At 45.2% G+C, this 19,416-nt stretch overlaps 1 protein-coding gene across 6 annotated transcripts in view; it reads right to left on the reverse strand.

Annotated features, from left to right (window-relative positions):
- Prp4k (Pre-mRNA processing factor 4 kinase) overlaps positions 1–19,416 on the reverse strand; it is a 179,772-nt gene that overhangs the window by 42,992 nt on the left and 117,364 nt on the right. For 5 of the 6 annotated variants that reach the window (XR_012886888.1, XR_005110443.2, XR_012886887.1 and 2 more), the window contains exons 15-16: positions 16,794–17,032; positions 1,482–1,687 (exon numbers count right to left, since the gene is read on the reverse strand). Coding sequence is in view for 2 of the 6 variants with exons in the window: in XM_037427374.2 (XP_037283271.2) it covers positions 1,484–1,687; positions 16,794–17,032 (443 nt within the window). In the remaining 4 variants the exon portion in view is untranslated. Of the gene's footprint in view, positions 1–1,481; positions 1,688–16,793; positions 17,033–19,416 lie in introns of those variants that run through there. The other variant, XR_012886889.1, reaches the window with a different exon arrangement.

The raw sequence follows: 19,416 nt of genomic DNA on the forward strand, positions 1-19,416 counted from the left end.
GGATTCCAAAAATTTCAAAACAGAAATAAAGAAGCTTTTCAATTAAAACTGCCTCTTTCGGCACCACGCAGTACAAATAAGCAATGTGTCCACGCAACAAACTGCCCGAATGTACACAGACCAGATTGTTGTGAAAAAGAAAAAAAAAGTAAAAAAGGAGGTATGCCAGTCACACCGCGGAACGGCCACCGACTGAAACATAAGTAGAACGTAAAGCTAAGCCTAAAAGCTTGAGCCCAGAGCCGGCACACAGCGATGCCTTTCAAAGCACTCGTTGCAAGTTTCGATTGCAAAATGAAGCAGTGGCATATCACCGTTTATGAAAACTGTGCCATGTGATCGCCAACGTGCATTGAATCATGAATAAAGCGCCAAGGTGACGGTTAATATCGTTTAAACTGGTTTGAACAAGCATATATGTCACGACGAGTTCGCGAATCGTACCAAGTTTTTTCGCGTGCACTATGGACAAGTCCTCAGTGCTGCTACCAAGTGGCTCTCTCGCTCCCTGCAAACACCAATGGGTGGATTTGGCGTGCAATGGCTTTTTTAAGTGCAATGAAAAGTCGCTTGTCTATATAAATTAGTGGCCAATAGGGGTAAACTGGGAGCAGGTCGCACACGTTCTGTTGCTCACAAAACCCAGGAACTCACATGCCAGAGCATGCAAGAGACGTAAGCGTCGCATGCAGGGGATGACTCCACGCTTACGCAACAAGGTACTCGCCGTAAGCGTCGCATGCAGGGGATGACTCCACGTTTATGCATTAAGGTACTCGCCCACGGCAAATGCACGCGCGTTGGTGACCACTCGCAGCAGTGTTGACATGAAAACCGCAGCGACCGGAGGAATGCACTACACACAACGAAGAAGCCAAGAGTCAATCCTGCTACGCATGTCACTCTGTTAGGGGGGGTAACTCAGTGGTTTTCAACAAAGAAGCCAAGAGTCAATCCTGCTATGCATGTCACTCTGTTAGGGGGGGGTAACTCAGTGGTTTTCAAAGTGACAGTGGCACCAGAACACAGAGCTGCTTCTACAGCCTAGCTGTAGAGCACACAGCTTGCTGCTTCCACAGCCTAGCTAGTAAAAGCAGCAGACTCGATGCACGGCAGTACATTTTTGTGGAGTCGCGTATATTTACAACAGTCAAAAGGAAATTATGGGGGCACCAAGGGGGCATAGTCAACTCGGTCTTTTTTCCCCACTAAGCTGAGGGTTGGATTCAAAACTCTTGCTTTTGGGGCTGTTTTGGAGCAGTTCGGCGAAACTTTTGCAATTTTTATGTCTTTAGAGCAGCTTGGCGCAAGAAAACGGAAACTTATCAAACATGCGCAATATGTGCATGTTTGATAAGTTTCCGTTTTCTCTCACCTCTCACAATAAAAGCACAGATTTATTGAGAGTACAAGAAATTTGTCAGGGACCGCACCAAAGAAATAATAAATTCATACATTTCAAGTATTAAGTTGACACTTACACTTAAATCTTGTCATGTATAAATGGGTGGGCCAGGGCATGATTGATCGATATCCGCTTCGCAGGGTCAAGCATCAAGGTTTTCTCCAAAAGATCTTTCAGCTGACCTACTTTCTTGACTTGATCCTCTGGCAGCCGCTGCCGTCCAATTAACTCACTGGATAAGTCACGGGTCTGATTGATGTTTGTCATGACCACCACTTTCTCCTACACAGAGGCAACCAAGGCATATAATTATTTTTCATTGAATCTCACTATCCCTTGTTACCGTCAACAAGGCAGAGCATATTTGGGAGACTTATTAGACATTTCACAATAGTACATCCATTAAAGTAGCTGTAATTGTTTCACTAAGTAAAGGAAAAAAATTCACAATACAGTATATTAATGAGTTGTGCATATTAAAACAGTACTAATGAAGGGAGCGGAACCTTGAAGCAAAGATCCAGAACCAAAAAACCCATGAAGAATACTGGCAAACTTCAGAGAAACCTATATAGGTTTTGTAATAGCTTTCCTCATGAAGTTTCACTTTTGTTATCCATGAGACGACTCATGTTGTGGTGTGATGATGATGATGATGATGATGATGATGATGATAATAATTCATTAAACAAATACATGAGACAGTTTCAGATTGATTAGGTATTAAGGCTAGTATGGATGAATTGCATGTGTGTCACATCCGGGAATGAGAGGATTGAGAACTGCCATGGTTGCCACATATGCAGCTGCCTGGAAGCGTAATCAGGAGCTTTAAAGCGGCAATATCTGGTTTTCCGCCATGCTACCGGCTTTACCATGGCTACTTGTGCCATTTTTAGGTGCAGAAGAAGTGGAATTTCTGCTTCTAAAGGTCAGGCACAGCCACACATTAAAATGTTTAGTTTTCTCACAATTATTACAAACCAGTGCACGTGAACAAGAATTCATCCGAAAAGTACCATATCGCTTGGCTGGCACCCATTAACCATTAACCGGGAAAACCTGAAGAAAGAAAAATACATCCGAGTCTGCAGTCATCACAGGTAAAGTTATTTTTGAGTCATGTCCAGGTTTAGCACGATAACTATCATGATCGCGTCGCTTGTTCAAAATGCTACCTAGATTCTCAGCGATGTACAGACGACCTTTTCCCCTTGAAAAACTGCATCTCGTGCTGTTACGTGAGGTCTAATGGCCCAATACATGTGAACATCTCTTCTTTCGTGGGACAACCTGCGAATTTAATGGACGATGCGAACCCCGACTGGGCATCAAGCCTAGGCAACGGCTGTAATTAGCAGATTACTGCTGCAGCATGTGCACGTTTTCACCGCTCCAAAAAGTGACAGGCGAACACGCTGGATGCAAGCACAAAGGGCATGCCATCCATAAAGTATGGAACATCGCTCGAACTGCCTGCCATAGACGCAAAACCAAAGCGTAATGAACCATCAACAGTAAATCCTGTCCACGCCCACGAGTCTTCAGAAAGACGAAGTTTTACTTCAACTGTAACATGAAAAAGCATTGTAACCAACCTCACTTAGAACGACAACACACTGTGATAGAAGCTGGTTTGCTGCTATGCTCTTCACCCATCCACTGGTGAAGTAGTTGTAGCCAATCAGCGACTTGTAGACCATTTGTTGCAGCGTGACATGGCTCGTCGAAAGCACCAAATAGTTCACGATGTTGCTGTGTGTGCGACAGAAAGCAGCAGATCGACGTTCGGCATCCAATGCGCGGGTTGTACGGGTCGATGCCATTGCACACACACGAGCCGGTCCCACAAGCTCTTCCGAATACGACGGGCAAAGCGCGCGCACGTTTTCTTTCGCCATATCGTTAGAATGACGCCGACAAGCTCCTGCGCGGTGCTAAACTTGCACTCGCAGCCTGACTCAATGTTGACAAACATGGCAGTCGCTCACTTTGCAAGCCGGCATCGACGTCACATGCAATACATGTACTGTACGTTGCTAGGTAGCTGTGTGAAGATGCAGACAATGGGCTCTGGGAGTACATGGTGAGATTTCTGCACTTAGCCCGCATCACTTGGTCATTTGCTATGCTGATACTCATGGTTAGGCCCAAATGACAGCATAGCAGACTACTGAACACAGAGTAGAGAGAGAAAAGCAAAGGAAAGGCAGAGAGGTTAACCAAGTTGAACCCTGTTTACTATCCTACATGGGGGAAGTGGGAAAGAGGAGGAAAAGAACAGGGAAGGAAAGAGAGGTAAATTAATACACCAGCATGCATCATAGCAGCGTGTACCGCGCATCTCCAGGAAGTCATATAATTGCCTACTGTGAAGAAGTACGGGTCGACTTCGACTGTCTTAGATTGTAAAGAGTCAAAGTCGACCATTTTGAAAAAGTGTAAGGTGCCATTAACAAAAATGATGAGCCACTATAAGTAAATGCAGAGTGTTCATTCATTCAAGCAAGTGGGTACTGCACTATTCATACAATGCATTTCCCCTTTTTCCTTATGTTGTTTGACGTCTTTGATTGCCAAAGAAAGATTGAAACACTTAACACATGGTAGTACTAGTTGAGGTTAGCCACAATTAGCTGGCTCCTGCATTATGCACCCTAACTGCCACAAGAAGAGCAGCCTGTTGCTCGTTCATGATAGTTCTCAGGGTGAATGTTTTGCCACAACCAGCCACCTCCGTAAAGAACACCTGCAAAGGCGGTGCTTGAGTGCACATGCCCCCTTTGCAGCATTTAGACATACCTCTATAAAGTGTTGCTTTGCACTAAGCACACTACTTTCTCAGGTACATAATTCCCTTCTCGGCTTGCATGCACCTTCTGTCTCCAGTGATCACTTCCATCACAGCCCAACACATAACATCACTGTTTTCACAGACAGGGCATGTATGCTTGAGAGATGTAGAGAGATGCAGCACTATAAGTCATACACGTTCTTAACCCACTTAATCATACATTAAATGCAAACATTTGAAATTATATCAGTTAATTTGTTAAATTGTTTACGTGTGGCCATAGCTATATCGCGTTCGCTTCACCAGCAGAGGTGGCAGCAAAACATGAAAAGGAAGACATAAGAATTATATGCTATGTTCTAAAATTAAACTAATTTTTGTGCATTTGAGTCTTTTATATTGTTTAAAGATGGCAATTTAGATAAAAGGTGATATCCCAACATATATAATCCAAATTCAGCTTTTTTTTTTTTTTTTTTTTTCAGGAGAAAGCCTGCTTCTATGATTCCATTTACAGAAAGCAAGGATGGAACAGCTGATTTGACCATAAAGCAATTTTTGAAGAACACAATGCATTTGGAGCAGGTCAACGGGGGAGAATTAGACATTTTTTGAACAGCAAATTTTAAGCACAACACCCCAGATATGGAGTAGCTCGATGAAATGATCTGAAGTTTTTTTACTCTCGCCCTTTTCTTACATTAACATTTACATGACTTCTAAGTGGGCACAAGACTGCTACATACCACTTTCCAGTGTTTACCCTACTTGAAGTGAGGTCCTGGCCACACTAGTTCTCACAGTTAAAGCTAAGAGGTAAATTGAATAACATTTGGGGCACATCATAGCAATGACAGTCTTCCAAAGTCATCGGGCTATTATTTAAACAAAAATTCCTGATTCTGCCTACTGCTTACATGGAAGCGTAATGCCCAAACAAAAAAGATTGAGATTACAGGAATGAGAATTGGCTGGAGGGAACAGGTTAACATGCATCCTCTCTAAACAAACACTGCCATGGCAGCTAAGTGCACAAATAAAGTACATACTTACACCACAGTAATGATTGATTGATATGTGGGGGTTAACGTCCCAAAACCACCATACTATTATGAGAGACACCGCAGCGGAGGGCTCCGGAAATTTCGACCACCTGGGGTTCTTTAACGTGCACCCAAATCTGAGCACACGGGCCTACAGCATTTCCACCTCCATCGGAAATGCAGCCGCCGCAGCCGGGATTCGAACCCGCGACCAGCGGGTCAGCAGCCGAGTACCTTAGCCACTAGACCACCGCGGCAGAGCACTTACACCACAGTAAGTAAAAAAAAAAAAATTTCACGTTGGTTTGAGCAGCTGCCACGAAAACGGTACGAAAGCATTACCGGATGCAAGGTAACCAAGCCCACAAAACGTGTCAAGTCTATCATGGACTACTGACAGCTATCACAGTAAACATGAGTTAGCTTCTCCAGAGATAAGCACATACTACATCACAATACTAGACATAAGTCCCCGACAATGCACAAACATGGCTTTGCACTATCACACTTAAATTCAGCAGAACATAGGCTACAATGGGATTATATTAGATTATAGTGGGATTCAGGTAACCCAAAAATGAAATTAACAATACCCTGGTGCCTTGGCTATTTAACTACTATTTTCTTTTAAAACTAGGCTTAGTACAAAACCCTTCATGGTCCCACGCAGTGTTTTGAAGCACCTCTGACACAGAAAGCTGAAAATGTAGCTTTATCACACTGCAGCTCTACCACACCTGCAGAGAGCTACAAAATATCTGGTTCTGGACCAACAGTCTTCTCGTATTACACAAATTCAAGACCAACCTACCTTTCACTTGACCTTTTTCTCTCTTTCTGTCCAAGTACCTAATTGTCTAATGGCTTGATTAAAAGAGCTTACTGCCTCACGAATTCACTGCCACAAAACTTTTTTAAATGAAAGGGGTTAGATATTCACTATGTTTTACCCTAAGTACTTTCTGTCACCCTCAGTACCAGGGAACACCATGAAAGCTACTCCGGGAAGAGGGTAGTAAGGGGGCCAAAAGATGCATTCCTTCGTCAGCGCATCTCACGACCTTGAGCCCTTTCTTTTTTTCGAACGCATGGCTACGTTTAATGTGACAGAAAGAGAGAGCATGCACGCTTGCATTAGACAGTATTGCACAGCGACCACGGTAACTATGCAGCTCACAACACTCTTATCAGCCAACGGCCGTGGACTTGGGTATATGGTGCAGTAATCTGGATATATGGTATCATTTGTAGAAAAAAGAGGGAGCGATTTCTAGCTGATTTTGAGAACTAATTGTAAATTGCACGCTTCACAGTGCACTATAATTTTTGGCTCACATGTTCTTAGAAGCCTTAACTACCAATTAGCATCGTTTTCTGGCCATGCAGGGCCCCTACAAGCAGCGATTCTGCTTAAGCGATTCATATTGACAGAGACACTGCTGCATATTAAATTATGTATTGAGGTGCTCGGAAGCTGGCCAGTAGCTTTCCTATGGACGATTTTCCTACGGCCGGGCTAGACTGCACCTGCACGCTTCCTTCTTACGGCCTTTGCAACGGGTGTAGTACATGCCCTTCGCCACTCCTCTGAGGGGGGCACTGCGACCCTGCCATCTTCCGCTGCTCCGTACAGTGCGCAAACACATGAGTTCGGGTGTGCTTCTTCACGCACCGCGTGTTGAAAAACAAGTTGCCTAATTGTTAAAGGCACAGGAATGGTTTGTTTTGACTTTTTCTTTGGGCTAGGTGCATCGAGCTTAAGTTTATTGAAAAATAAGTAAATGTAAGAGCCCAAAGTACAGCTCTCCAATATCAAACGTGTAGACAATCTGAGGTCTGAAAACAAATATTTATTGCTCATAAGCACTGGCAATAGTTGAACACTTTCAAGTGAAAAACTTTGCCGGACTTCACAAATGTCGCAGCCTAAAATGTTTCCTAGTCAGCTTGTGTGTGTAGGTAAAAGGCTTGTCGTTCGCGTCAGTCAGTTGGTTTGTGTGGCTGACTAGGAGAATTATTAAGAATTTTTCGACTACGAGATCAGCAGAACGTCAGGAGTGGCTGTCGTCAACACTTTCAGGGCAGCCTAAGATGGGAGCGTGTTGCAAGTAGGGCTGGACTGCTGTTTGCAAAACTTCTAGCCCATTTCTGTGTGGCAGGTGTTCACAGGCGTTATCAAAAAAGACCACTATCTTGTCCAAAAGAGCTAAAAAGTGGGGCCTTGGGTAGTGTAGTTCGCCCCCTCTCTTGTGCTCGAAGCAGCTTGTGCAGCTGATGCTGCTAGTTGTTGGTCATCAGCAGCGCAGCGCAAGAGTCACATCCGAGGTCTGTAATAAGTTTGGCAATGTAACCGCCGAGGTATGCTAAGCCGGAGAAGGTGACAGATGGAGACGGACGAGCCTCGTACTCCAACACAGACCGCAGGTCCTTATCAAGTATCTTCGATATCATCGCAGCCTCTTCCTGAACTTCCACAATTGATAACTTGATTTCTTTCGGTCTTGGGATGTGCAACTTGACGATGTGGTCCAGAGCAGCAGTGACTGCTCTAACACCCAGCATGTCATTCCCATCACACATTGACTGCACCATTCCGAAGATTGCTTTGATGGGGTCACTGTTCAATTTCTTTGTCAAGACATAACAGACGCCTTGCTCCAGGAGCAATTCTGTTGTTTCCACCGTCGACCTTGTTGTAAAAAGCAAGGCTTCATACGCCTCGTTAATGAAGCCAGCACTCACTGATTCGATGAAACTCTGCTGTATTTTTTCCACATATGAGATAAACTCATTATACAGTCACAGAAGGCGATTGTCATCGCTTCTAAAAATGGGAGCTTTGTGACCGCTTCCACTGAATGAAGTGTCATGGATGTCAAACCATTTCTTCATGGACTTCACGAAAAAAAAAAAAAACCGCTGAACTTGCTCCCCTAAAATCTCTGGCAGCACCGTGGAATTCCGCTGAAGGTGCTCTATGGCTGCAGACACTTGAGGGGCAAAAACTTAACTGGTCGCAGCATATTCATTTTTTTCCAAATTGAAAGGGTAAATGTCAAATTTCGGGCCAGCTTCAGAGTCTTATGTTAATGATTCTCGTATAATTTCTGCACAAACACACCACTAATCATTCCTGTGCCATCTGCAAGTTCATATTTGAGGAACTGGTTGCTAACGTTTTTGAACACGTGGCACGGGTCAAAACTTATAAAGATAATGCAGTCGGCGTCGTGTGGATGACATACAAGCGTGTTGAGGTTGCCATTACCCATGTGCTTAAACATCGTCACGTTTGCTGAATAATTGTCTGTGACAATGCGAATGATGATAAAGCCACATGATTCCACAGCAACAATGACCTCCTTCGTCCATTCAAAGAGGTCTCTACCGCTCAGTTGCTTCGTGAAGTAGTACGAGCATGGAATCTTGTACCACCTAGTGGTATGTACCATGCAGCACAAAGCAGAGGACTCTGTTCGCAAAGGTTTCTTTCGCTGTATTCGCCATGCTACTCTCTAACGCAGTCTTTGGCTAGCGCAGCCAAAGACTGCGTTAGCCCTCCTATCATAGATACACTTTTATTATGCTAGCTTCATCTATTATTAATGAGGCCATATGTTGTTGTTTGCTGCTGAGTAGTGAGGCCTCATGAACCGGACGGTCCTTCATAGCACTGCTCATACTTGGTGATGTTGGGCTTGGACCAATACACCTTTGAAGAGTGCACTTTGCTGGCAGTGTCAGAATCCCCGAAGTGTGAGTGTTATCGTAGCCTTTTGGGTACAGAAAGTGCCATATCACACAGGGGGAGGGGGGGGGGGCATTTTTTAAAATTTTTTTGAACAAAAAAGCGCACCTTTCGGAAGTACATGGTCTCCAGGCTTTTCAACTGAACTACCTCTGCATTAGGCAGAGCAGGGTCTGTCGGCGAAAACTTGTGTCGCATGTAGTCGCACACTGTCACAAAGTAGTGCCGAACTGCCTCGAAGAGTTCCTGTTGTTCCTTGGGCTTTAGCTTGTCTTATTTTTGAACAAAGGTGGTGGTCGCCGACTTGGCCCTCCTCAAGAAGTCTTCCGTGTAGGTCTGGTTGTAGCAATGTCCAGCCTGGTCACACCTCGCAAGGAGAACATGTTGGAGAGTTTTGTGGGACATGGACGACCGAAATTCAGTTCTTGTTTTCCTCACAAGGCTGAAGAGACGCTCACACTCGGCATTGCTGTGTGGAATTGACAAAATTCCAAGCATCACCTCAGCAATTCAGCTGAACTTCAACCTTCCATGTGCAGTTCTCAGCTGTGACACCATTCTCCACTGGGCATCTACTCGTTCTTCTTGTAGAATATGGGGAGGAAGATCCTGAGCCTGCAACTTGGAAAACTCTACCTCCAGTGCGTCGACCGCTTCCATTTTCGACTCTCCCGGTTGGAGAGGTAGCATCGCTGGCAAAGAGTCCACAAAAAAGCGAACCTTTCGGAAGGACATGGTGTCCAGGGTTTTAAGCTGAACTGCCTCTGCATTAAGCAGAGCAGGGTCTGTCAGGGGAAACTTGTGTCGCATGTAGTCGCACACTGTCACAAAGTAGTGCCGAACTGCCTCGAAGAACTCCTGTTGCTCACTGGGCTTTAGCTTGTCTACCACAGTCCTAGTTTCCTGTCCAATGATGAGGTCCTCGTCCCCTTTCTGTGCCTCCCTGCTATGGTAGTCCAAGTTGAGCAGCTCTGGGCTTCGTTTCAGCCACGATGGGTTTACAAATCTTGAGAAAATACCTCGAAGAAGTTCCAAGAGAAGCGACCGTAGCACGTGGATCTGGGGAGCTTGTGCTTGCAAGGAGAGGTTCACTTTCTCGAAAATGGGAATAATATTCTGCAAGAAGAGACAATATGCTCGGTTGGTTTCCAGGCTGAGGAAAACAAAAAGCCGTTCTTCACATGTTGGGCAGTGCTGGTCAGTCTCCTGTGTAAAGTTCTTTCTTTTCGTTTTGCACTGATCAGGCTTTTCTGCTGGAGCTGTTGCTTGCTTTGCTGCTGCCTTTGGGATCTGGTACGAGTCCAAAAAGCTGGGACTCTTTTTGTCCTTGACTTCGTGCAAGAAGAAACTCAACAGAGGCTTCCACTGATCCAGGAGCCTGGTCAAGCATTTCCCAAGAGATAGCCATCGAGTTGGGACATGTTTCAAGATTTTTCTGAAGTCTGCATCATGAATTTCCTGAAACTGCCTCAAGGCCTCCTTCCTCTTAGCACTCTTTTCCAGGTAATAAAAAAGAACTTCGTCCACTTTTGCTGGAAGGCACACTGCTCCCTTCTCAGCTGCCAAGTTTATTAGGTGGCATGCGCACCCGATTTCAATCAAATTTTCTTGGACTTCCGTCAGCACCACTGCCACGCCATTTTTTTTACCAAGCATCACGTTGGCGTTGTCGGAACAAAACGCTACACAGTTCGTGACCGGTATATGAAACGACGCGAGACCCTCCAGAATTAGGTTGCCTATGTTGCGACCACTTGCTTGTCCCGTCAACGCACACAAAGAAAGTAGTCGACTCTCAACTAAGCGAGACTCCCCCACGTATGTCACCACGATCGGGTACAACTGCGAGTGGCTATCATTACTGCCGTCGATGGCAACCGAGAAAACTTTTTGCTTCAAGGAACTCACTATGCCCTCCTGAGTATGGTTTGCCATCTCACCAACAATTGCACTTGCCTTGGTTCTCGCACAGCCCAGGGTGTCTAGCAAATTATTATTTTAAGATTCTCTGACTTTTCCAGGTTTTCCCTGACAATTTCAAGTGAAATTCCCTGACCTCTGCATAGGCGACAATACATGTAAGATCATTAGTGCAGACGACAAAACATTGTTTTATTTAGAGCGCAAACATAAATAATTCACCGCAAATTGTAGTCGCTGACTAGAGTATTATTGCACAAAGTCTATGCAAACACACATCGGCTTCTGCTGTTTGTGTCAGCCACTGCACAAGACTTCTTGAAGCACTCATCTGTTACTTCTTAAGAGCATCTATTTTTTCTTGCAGGAGACTAGCTTCCGTCAGCGAGTCACTAAGCAGCCTTCGCTTCTTTTCTTCCAGTTCTTTGACAAGAGCAGCCACTCTTTTCTTGTTCTTCTGAACACCTGACTCCACTCGTCTTTCTGCCTTCTTTTTCTGCAGTTCCTCTCTGAAGATGCTGTAGGAATTCCTAACCATCTGCAGCATCTTCTCAGTAATTAGAATTTTTTCCACGCCGCCTGCCGCCAACACGGCATCATGCACCAGTCGTTGTGCTATCAGCGAGTCTTCTTTCAAGATTTCGACGAGGCATTCTTTGTTGACCGAGAAGCCTCTTTCTATGGCAGTGTTGCCGTGAGACAAACAGAGGATGATCTTGATAAAAGACAGCAGCTCTTTGTGATCATGTGAGCAGAGATCTGGCCACAGAACGTCCAGCCTCTGCTCTTTCCTGTCAAAATTTTGCAATTTTTCTTGGTTGAGGCTCAATGAACAGACCTCTATGTAAGAACGATGGGCCCGCTCTGCTTGCAGACCAGTCATCCACTGCTGCTCTGACAGCACTTCAAGTGCCAGGGTCAATCGTTTTGGGCCAGCCTCCGGAGACAATGCAAATGTGGGGTCCAAACAGCTGGCACCCCTTGTTAGCTTGTACTTCAATGGCGACCTCTCCACCACCTTCTGACAGCACGCTTTAACAAAGGAAACACAGTCTTTCTTGAATTGCTGCAAAGTAAGCTGTGGCATTTTGGGCACCTTGCGGAGCTCATTCTTCGCAGCGAACCCAATGTCGAAGGTAGGTACGGGTATACAGTTCTCAAGCTTCTCTAAGTCAATCTTGAGCAACTTCGCAGGTGTGTCTGCAGCAACAAGCACTTCGATTGATTGATTGATTGATTGATATGTGGGGTTTAACGTTCCAAAACCACTATATGATTATGAGAGACGCCGTAGTGGAGGGCTCCGGAAATTTAGACCACCTGGGGTTCTTTAACGTGCACCCAAATCTGAGCAAACGGGCCTACAACATTTCCGCCTCCATCGGAAATGCAGCCGCCGCAGCCGGGATTCGAACCCGCGCCCTGCGGGTCAGTAGCCGAGTACCTTAGCCACTAGACCACCGCGGCGGGGCAACAAGCACTTCCTTCTTGACAATCCTTGCAAGCAGTGACCGCAGTATATTGTGCAGTGCAGTTGAAAGTAGGGCCCCATTGGATTGTCAGTCTGAAATTTTGCCAAAAATGGCTCCAGTTCCTCACAATTTGACAGCATGAAGGCCAGTTTTACTGGCAACAGCCGATCCCTCACTGCGTTCGCAACAGCACTGTAGCTAGAGCATGTAGGCTGCTTCTTTGCCTTCACAGAGCCCTCCACAAACTTCACCAGGTTAGGAAGAAGTTCTAACGCCCTGGTGATTACCTTCCCATTTTCGAGCCACCTGACAGCACAGAATTTGAAGGGAAATAGTGCACTTCCTGTAAAGGTGACGTAGTCAGCACGACGTGCAGGCACACATTTGAACAAGTTGTAGCTGCTGCGAAGAAAGCCTATCACATCCCAGCCAGTTGCAGCATGACCTGCCTTGTATGCTCCATTCATTACGTGCAGACCGCACCTTCCAATATCTAGGATATTGCGACTCCCATCCAACTCCTTGAGTTCCTCCTTCAGTGACCTCAGGAACTTTATGTTCACATTCGGCCCATCCATTGAAACTTGTAGTATCTTGGCTTGCTTGAGCTCTTCTGTGGCCTTCCTGAATGCAGATGCCAGGTCCTCCGCACACGTGTGCCCCAAGAAGCATGAAGTTAGGTACTGCGTTTTCACAGTGCCATCAGTAGTGTCATCCCAATATCGGACGAGCACATCCATCTGTTGCTTCTGGGTCACTTTGTTCAGCAACTCGTCAAATGAAACAACTAAGAACGGCACACCGGCAAGGCTTGATAGAAGATTCTTACGAAAGTAAGGCGCAATACCGTGGCAAATGGTATACCCTACCTTGTCCTTCCCTAGATGAAGTTTTTCAGCGACTTCACATCCCGGAAACATGAGAGGGAAGAGCGAGGCCGACGCCGCTGTTGACCGAAAAGATCAGTGAGTCGCTACCGCGTTTAAGCACCACATTATTTCGGCCTTTGTCACAGCGCTCTCTGAAGAAAGCCGCTCATCGATGTCTTCGCACTTGTGGTGGGGGCAGGCTCCTCGGGCGCGACTGTCCGGTCTTCGCTACATTTGGCTGAAGCGTTCGTCGCTGGCGTAAAAAAGGACAACATACCAGTTTGCGAGGCGCTCGACCGATACTTCAAACCAGCAAGATGCTTCTTGCTGGACGCGTGACTGGAAACTGCAGTTCCTCCCATGTTGCTTAAAGAAAACGTTTTGCAGCACAGTGTGCAATGAGCACTGTGAGGATCATTCTGCACGGGCTTAATCCAGCTTGCGCATTCCGAAACGTTCGGGTTCGTCCAGTCCGAATTAAAGGAGCACTTTCTCGCCGCCGACATCGTCAGTGAGAAGGCTTCTCTTCAGGAAAAAAACGATGAAAACACACGGCCACGGGAAGGTTCCGTCGTTCAAAACATGGCGGACAGAAGAGGTGGTCCAAAACAACAAAAGTGTATACCCAGCATGCCCAGCGCGCACTGCTCAAGGTTGCCAGGCCACGGAGAAAAAAAGGCCAAACTTGTAAATCTTGGCACTACTGCCCCACTGGCTTGAATTGGATCTGTCCCCGTTGGCTGTTTGCGCCAATTACGGTGAGCTGAGTGCGCGCTTCGCGCCGGGGAACAAGTCACGAGTCATTTTCCCTGACTGGGTTCTCTTTTTGGCAACATTCCCTGACGATTCCCTGATTTTTCCCGGCGTGTATTATTTCCCTGACAATTCCCGGTTTTCCCAGTTGCTAGACACCCTGCAGCCGTACCGCTTTGCGAAATCCGAAGTAGGGAACACCTTTAGTAGCAGGGGACTCACGTGGTCAGAGACGGTCAATGAAAGGTTATGTTCCAGCACAAACCCAGTGAAGAGACATTCCGCTCGGATCGTGTCACTATCCGAGTTCCGCTTTGAAAAAAACTGTCTCAGCTGCTGCTGCTTTTCTTGGCATTGCACGTGACTTACGTGTTTCTTGGATGAAACGTGAGCGACAACGTCGGTTTTGCCTCTGTGAGAAACGCTGATGTCGCAGCCACACACCACGCAGAACGCAAAATGCTTGCCCTTCCTCGATTCCACGATGCAGGAGAATTCGGATGTATACTGCTTCAAAAACACCTGTAAGTACTGTTTTCGCTCCCACTCTTTACTAAGAGCCATGGCTGACAGCAAACCAAGACACCAACACCACTGCTCCGAAGCACGCCAGCTCAACCGCTAACAAAGCACAACATGGCAAACATCGCAAGCTCGATCAACTGAGTGATGGCGATGGCAGTTGGTTTTGATTAGTCTCACCAAAGAGTAAATTTTCTGCTAAAAACGGCTAAAAACTTCCGCAAAACTACGTTTTTGCACGCTTCCCGGAAGATTTTTGCGTCAACCGTACAACCGTACAAAGGGGTCAAAATTTGTACATTGTATGGGTAATCCGGAAGACTTGGCAGGTCTGCAGAAAGAGAAATCGGCAACAACCTGCGTGTAGAGCCACAAGAGAATTCCAAAAATAAAAGCTGTTTACTTGCCGAATAGTTGGAATGTCAGTTTCTCTTCCTAAACATGTTCTTCCACGAACTCGAAGTATAGCGCAGAAATGATTTGCACTAGGAATTTTAGTTAGAGCGCAAGCGGCTTGCGAGCGTAAGCAGCTGCATTTTTCACAATGGATGTGGCTTGCAGAACGAAGGAACGCAAAAGAGCTCGAGGTCTCCGGAATTAATGTTTGCAGGTGGTGTTAACACCTTGATAATGCACGCCACTCTTCCAGGGCATGCCGTCCGAAGGGATTATGCAGCAGCAAAAGTCCACTTTTTTTACTTATATTTTTAACCGTTAGAGATACAAGTCACGTACGTGGTTCAAAGAGCTGTCAAGCAGCAGACTGCAGCTTTTAGACCTGAAAACCACTACAGATGTATTTGTAAAAATAAAAAAATAGAAAATAGCTCACAAAGGGAAGATGTGCTCATCATTTCTGTAAGCGACCTTACTTAATTGCAGCCTCGTTATCAAACCAGAGCAAATGCCAAAAGTGTTTGATGCTCACCCCTTCCAGAACAAATGCAGTATTGTTTATCTCTCCATCTCTCTCTAATCGTTGCCAATGGTTTATGCTTCATGCACTATGCCTCATTAACCAATTTTCCACATTTTTACTGAGGTTCAGCTTGTATTATCCACGAGCACATGCACATCTAAATTATGCGTCGAGTTGCCTAATAACATTATTTTTTTTTTTTTTAAGGAGAGATGATCCCTCTACCCCCGACTTTTTGAATAATTCCCTTCCTCCTCATCGTTGAGAACCCTTATTCCACGTTTTCACATCGACAATCGCCCTTGTGCCGTGTGCGCGGCGCAGATGATGCAATGGCAAGGTCGCTGCACCCCCACCGCCGAAGCGTGGCGAAACATACTCATAAACTCTCCCATTGTATTCGCGATGGTTGAGAAGGCCGCACACCGTGACCATGTCCCTATCATGGCTTTTGGCAGCGCTGCTCAATACATTTCCATTTGCGTTGCGTCGTCTGCTCGTCATCCCCATAACGTCTGCATGCACATTAATAAAAGCGAGCAGATGGCAGCACCAGGAAAATCAGCATGGTGGCACCTGCAGATGCAGTTTCCTTTCGTCTCGAACTTATAACGTCGTAATTCTGCATTGTGTGGCCCATAATTTCTTTATGCTTTATTTTATTTGCTTTCTATTTGGGACCTGGAGCTTCAAGAGCAATGTACTCATCGGTATTTTGCAGCATTTTTAAGATTCATTCTCAAATTGTCGGGGACAAGGCTTTGTAGGCATGGCTAAATAAACACAACTAATCTCAACAATAAAGACAGAACATATCTGATGCTTTGTCCCCAGCAAGAGATGGCATGAAGCGATAGCTGATTTCGCCATTTATTTACTGCTATGGAAACAGTGGGCAAGTAGCAAGCACGAGTTTGGCCCAAAGTGGGTGGTCATATTTACATGGGTGCTACCATGTTGGCTTCTAACCCCTGCTACTACCAATTACAGCCATCGTCGTTTCCCGGGCAAAATTCACTGACTAGCGCAACTGGCTGGGAAAGGGCCAGTTATAGTCACGTGGTCATACATGGCAGCGCCCATGCGCTGCTACAGAAAATTGTCTATAGTTCATAGGTCTATACTTAAGGGGAACTTTTTATAAAATTAAAGAAAAGCTACAGAGGCAAAAAGAGCAAAGGCAAGAACACTGATGAAAAATGCTTCCCATTCACATCAGCATTACCTTGAGCAGGAGATGAGAAAAGAAGATTTCAAAATAAAACCAAACATATTCCAAAGCATTAAATGTGATCATTCCGCATTCCTACAGGAATGTCATTCAAACATTAAATGCAGTAAAACTTACCCTCTCAGTGACTTTGTCCACTTCATGGTAGAGAAAATTGCAGTTTGCATCAAAATGCTGGTCTTTGAAGGTTCCTTTTCGAATAAGACGATTAGGAAACTTTCCTTTGAGATCCATACAGAACTTGAGCATCTGGTTGTTAGACTTCCCAGGAAACATGATCTTGCCTGTATAAAGCTCGTACAATGTGCATCCAACACTCCACATGTCAATACCAAAGTCATAGCCCAGGCCAAGAACTGCATGTATACAAAAGATGCAATAATAAGATTACCTGAATTAAACCTAATTTATCATAAAATTTATCACTGTAAACTTTAAAGAAACTCTAAAATAAACAACTGAATCTTGTTCAAAGGATTGCTTAATAAATCCTTTGACCAAGCAAAAAAAAAACAATCTCCTTAATTTAGCACAAATATCAACATATCTTGGCTCCCATGGTTTGTAGACTGACTTGTGTCAACTTATGCTAATTTTCCCAAAGTCTGTTGTGCCACTGATGTTGGAGTACATTGAAAAATGTTGGCATTGTAGCATATCCATGCTACCTGAAATACAATAAAAGTGTTCTTCACTGGTAAGTGCTTTTTGGCCTCGTAGTCTATCAGGAAACATGATATTCTATCAGCCAGCATAGAAGCTAGCCAGTATGGTCCCTAGATTCACTTGGTATCTGGTATTCATGCATGTGATAGCCAACCACATTCAGGACAAAAGAAAAGTTGCTAATACAAATATAAGTAGTTCAGATGCTCAGTTGCATACATTTTTTAAAATTTCATCAGTGGATACATTAAAATAATAATTACTGCACAATTCCCACATCCCTTAGGTCTTTATTGGTCTACATTGAAAATATTTCTTACCAATTCCTATACCCAAGTCAATGTTTTAAAGATAGTCGAACCCACTTTAACGATCTATCGGTTATAACGACCATATTTTGGTGCACTTACGATTTTCCTATGCTACCCTTTGAAACTGAGTCCATATACAGTGAACATTTTTCAAGGCCTCCTACTTTTAGAACGAACACTTCCAATGCGGTTCGGGTAAAAATATGGCGCATACGATGCGAAAAAACAAAAACAAAAAACACTACAAAGCATGTGATAGGCGCGGACTCGCGCGTGCCCTGCTGTATTTTACTTTGACGAAGATATCGTAGACCGCGTCGAGCACCACACGCAGGTTCCAAACTCTGCGAGCAAGGTCACTTACTTTCCAAGCGTTTTTTCATCGGCAGAACGGAAGTGAGGGAAAAGTCGCAGTTTCGCCGCAAGGGCGAAGCAATGAATGCGATAGCAATAGCTTAGAATGTAATGCTGAGAACGGCTAGCAGATCAAAACATGCAGCACGCTGTTCACGCACGAATGACGCACAAAAACAACACACACAGGACGAGAGCTAACTAACAATGTTTAAAACTCTATGCTTAACACGCTGTTTTAAACAGAAACGACACAGGAAACGTAATCACAGGTACAGATACGAGTGCGAACAAACGAATGTTCCAGTTCTTACTTCGCTGTGTTTGAAAAGCACGCTCTTTTCACAAACGGGGCTTGCCCAGCGAGCGAAGCTAGCCTTTGTGGCCCAGGCAAATAATGCAATCATTCGGGTGAAAGGCCAAGGTACACGATTCTCCCCATCGAAGGATAAGCATGAGCGCACAAGCACCTGAAGCCCTCGCCCTCATGCATGGGGCAAAGTATGCGTGAGATATAAGTGCATGTTGACATATCGTGACAAGCTGGGTGCCGAGCACGGATGGCTTTTTTTCGTTCTGGAGTTTTTGTATATATAGATACGTATACATATACGGTGCATTACGGCAGATTTGGCAACGGTAAAAACCAAATGAGACTGTCCATATAATTGCTATCACAATAAAGGAAAAGAAATAGGAGGTAGGATGAAGACTGAAGTTAGCTTTCACACGGCGAACTTTTCTGACCACGGTCTTGAGCGGCATCTACGACCACCGACGATTAACCAACAATGCCTTCGCAGGTAAAAAGCCATCAATTCGAGATACGATAGCATTTTGTCGCATAAAAGCTCACTGCTATGCTCAGCCTGCCGACACCACGATCTACCACAAAAGGTTTTTAACATTTTGATAACGGCGGAGACCGGCCAATTAGCGATAACGACTTTCACTCGGTTGTGGCGTTGCCATAACAGATAAGCTTAAGAAAACAGCGATGGCAAGGTGACCGGTGGCGATGAGCGAGCCATTTTCACTCATCGTCAGCAACCTTATCACAATCATTTGCAGATATGTGCTGGGCGGAGTGACGGCGGTACAAGCGCGTCATGCTGCCATTCGCAAGTTCGCCGCCACCGCGCCGTGCGAGGTGCTTGCGCGCGTTGCATACAAAATTTATTTGTCTTCGTTGTGTTAGACGAAAAAACTACCGTATTTGCTCGATTCTAACGCGCCCTGGATTGTAACGCGCACCTGATTTCCACGACGTAAAAAAAAAAAACGTAAGACATCGATTGCAACGTGCACCCATTTTTTACGCTGGCCCACATGATCACACCACTAAAAAAAACGACTCCTTTTTGGGGCGCCTTCCGTTTAAATATGAGGTACGGGGGAAGCTTGTGCCT

This window comes from Rhipicephalus microplus, chromosome X (genome assembly GCF_043290135.1).
Source record: "Rhipicephalus microplus isolate Deutch F79 chromosome X, USDA_Rmic, whole genome shotgun sequence".
Lineage (NCBI taxonomy): Eukaryota > Metazoa > Arthropoda > Arachnida > Ixodida > Ixodidae > Rhipicephalus > Rhipicephalus microplus.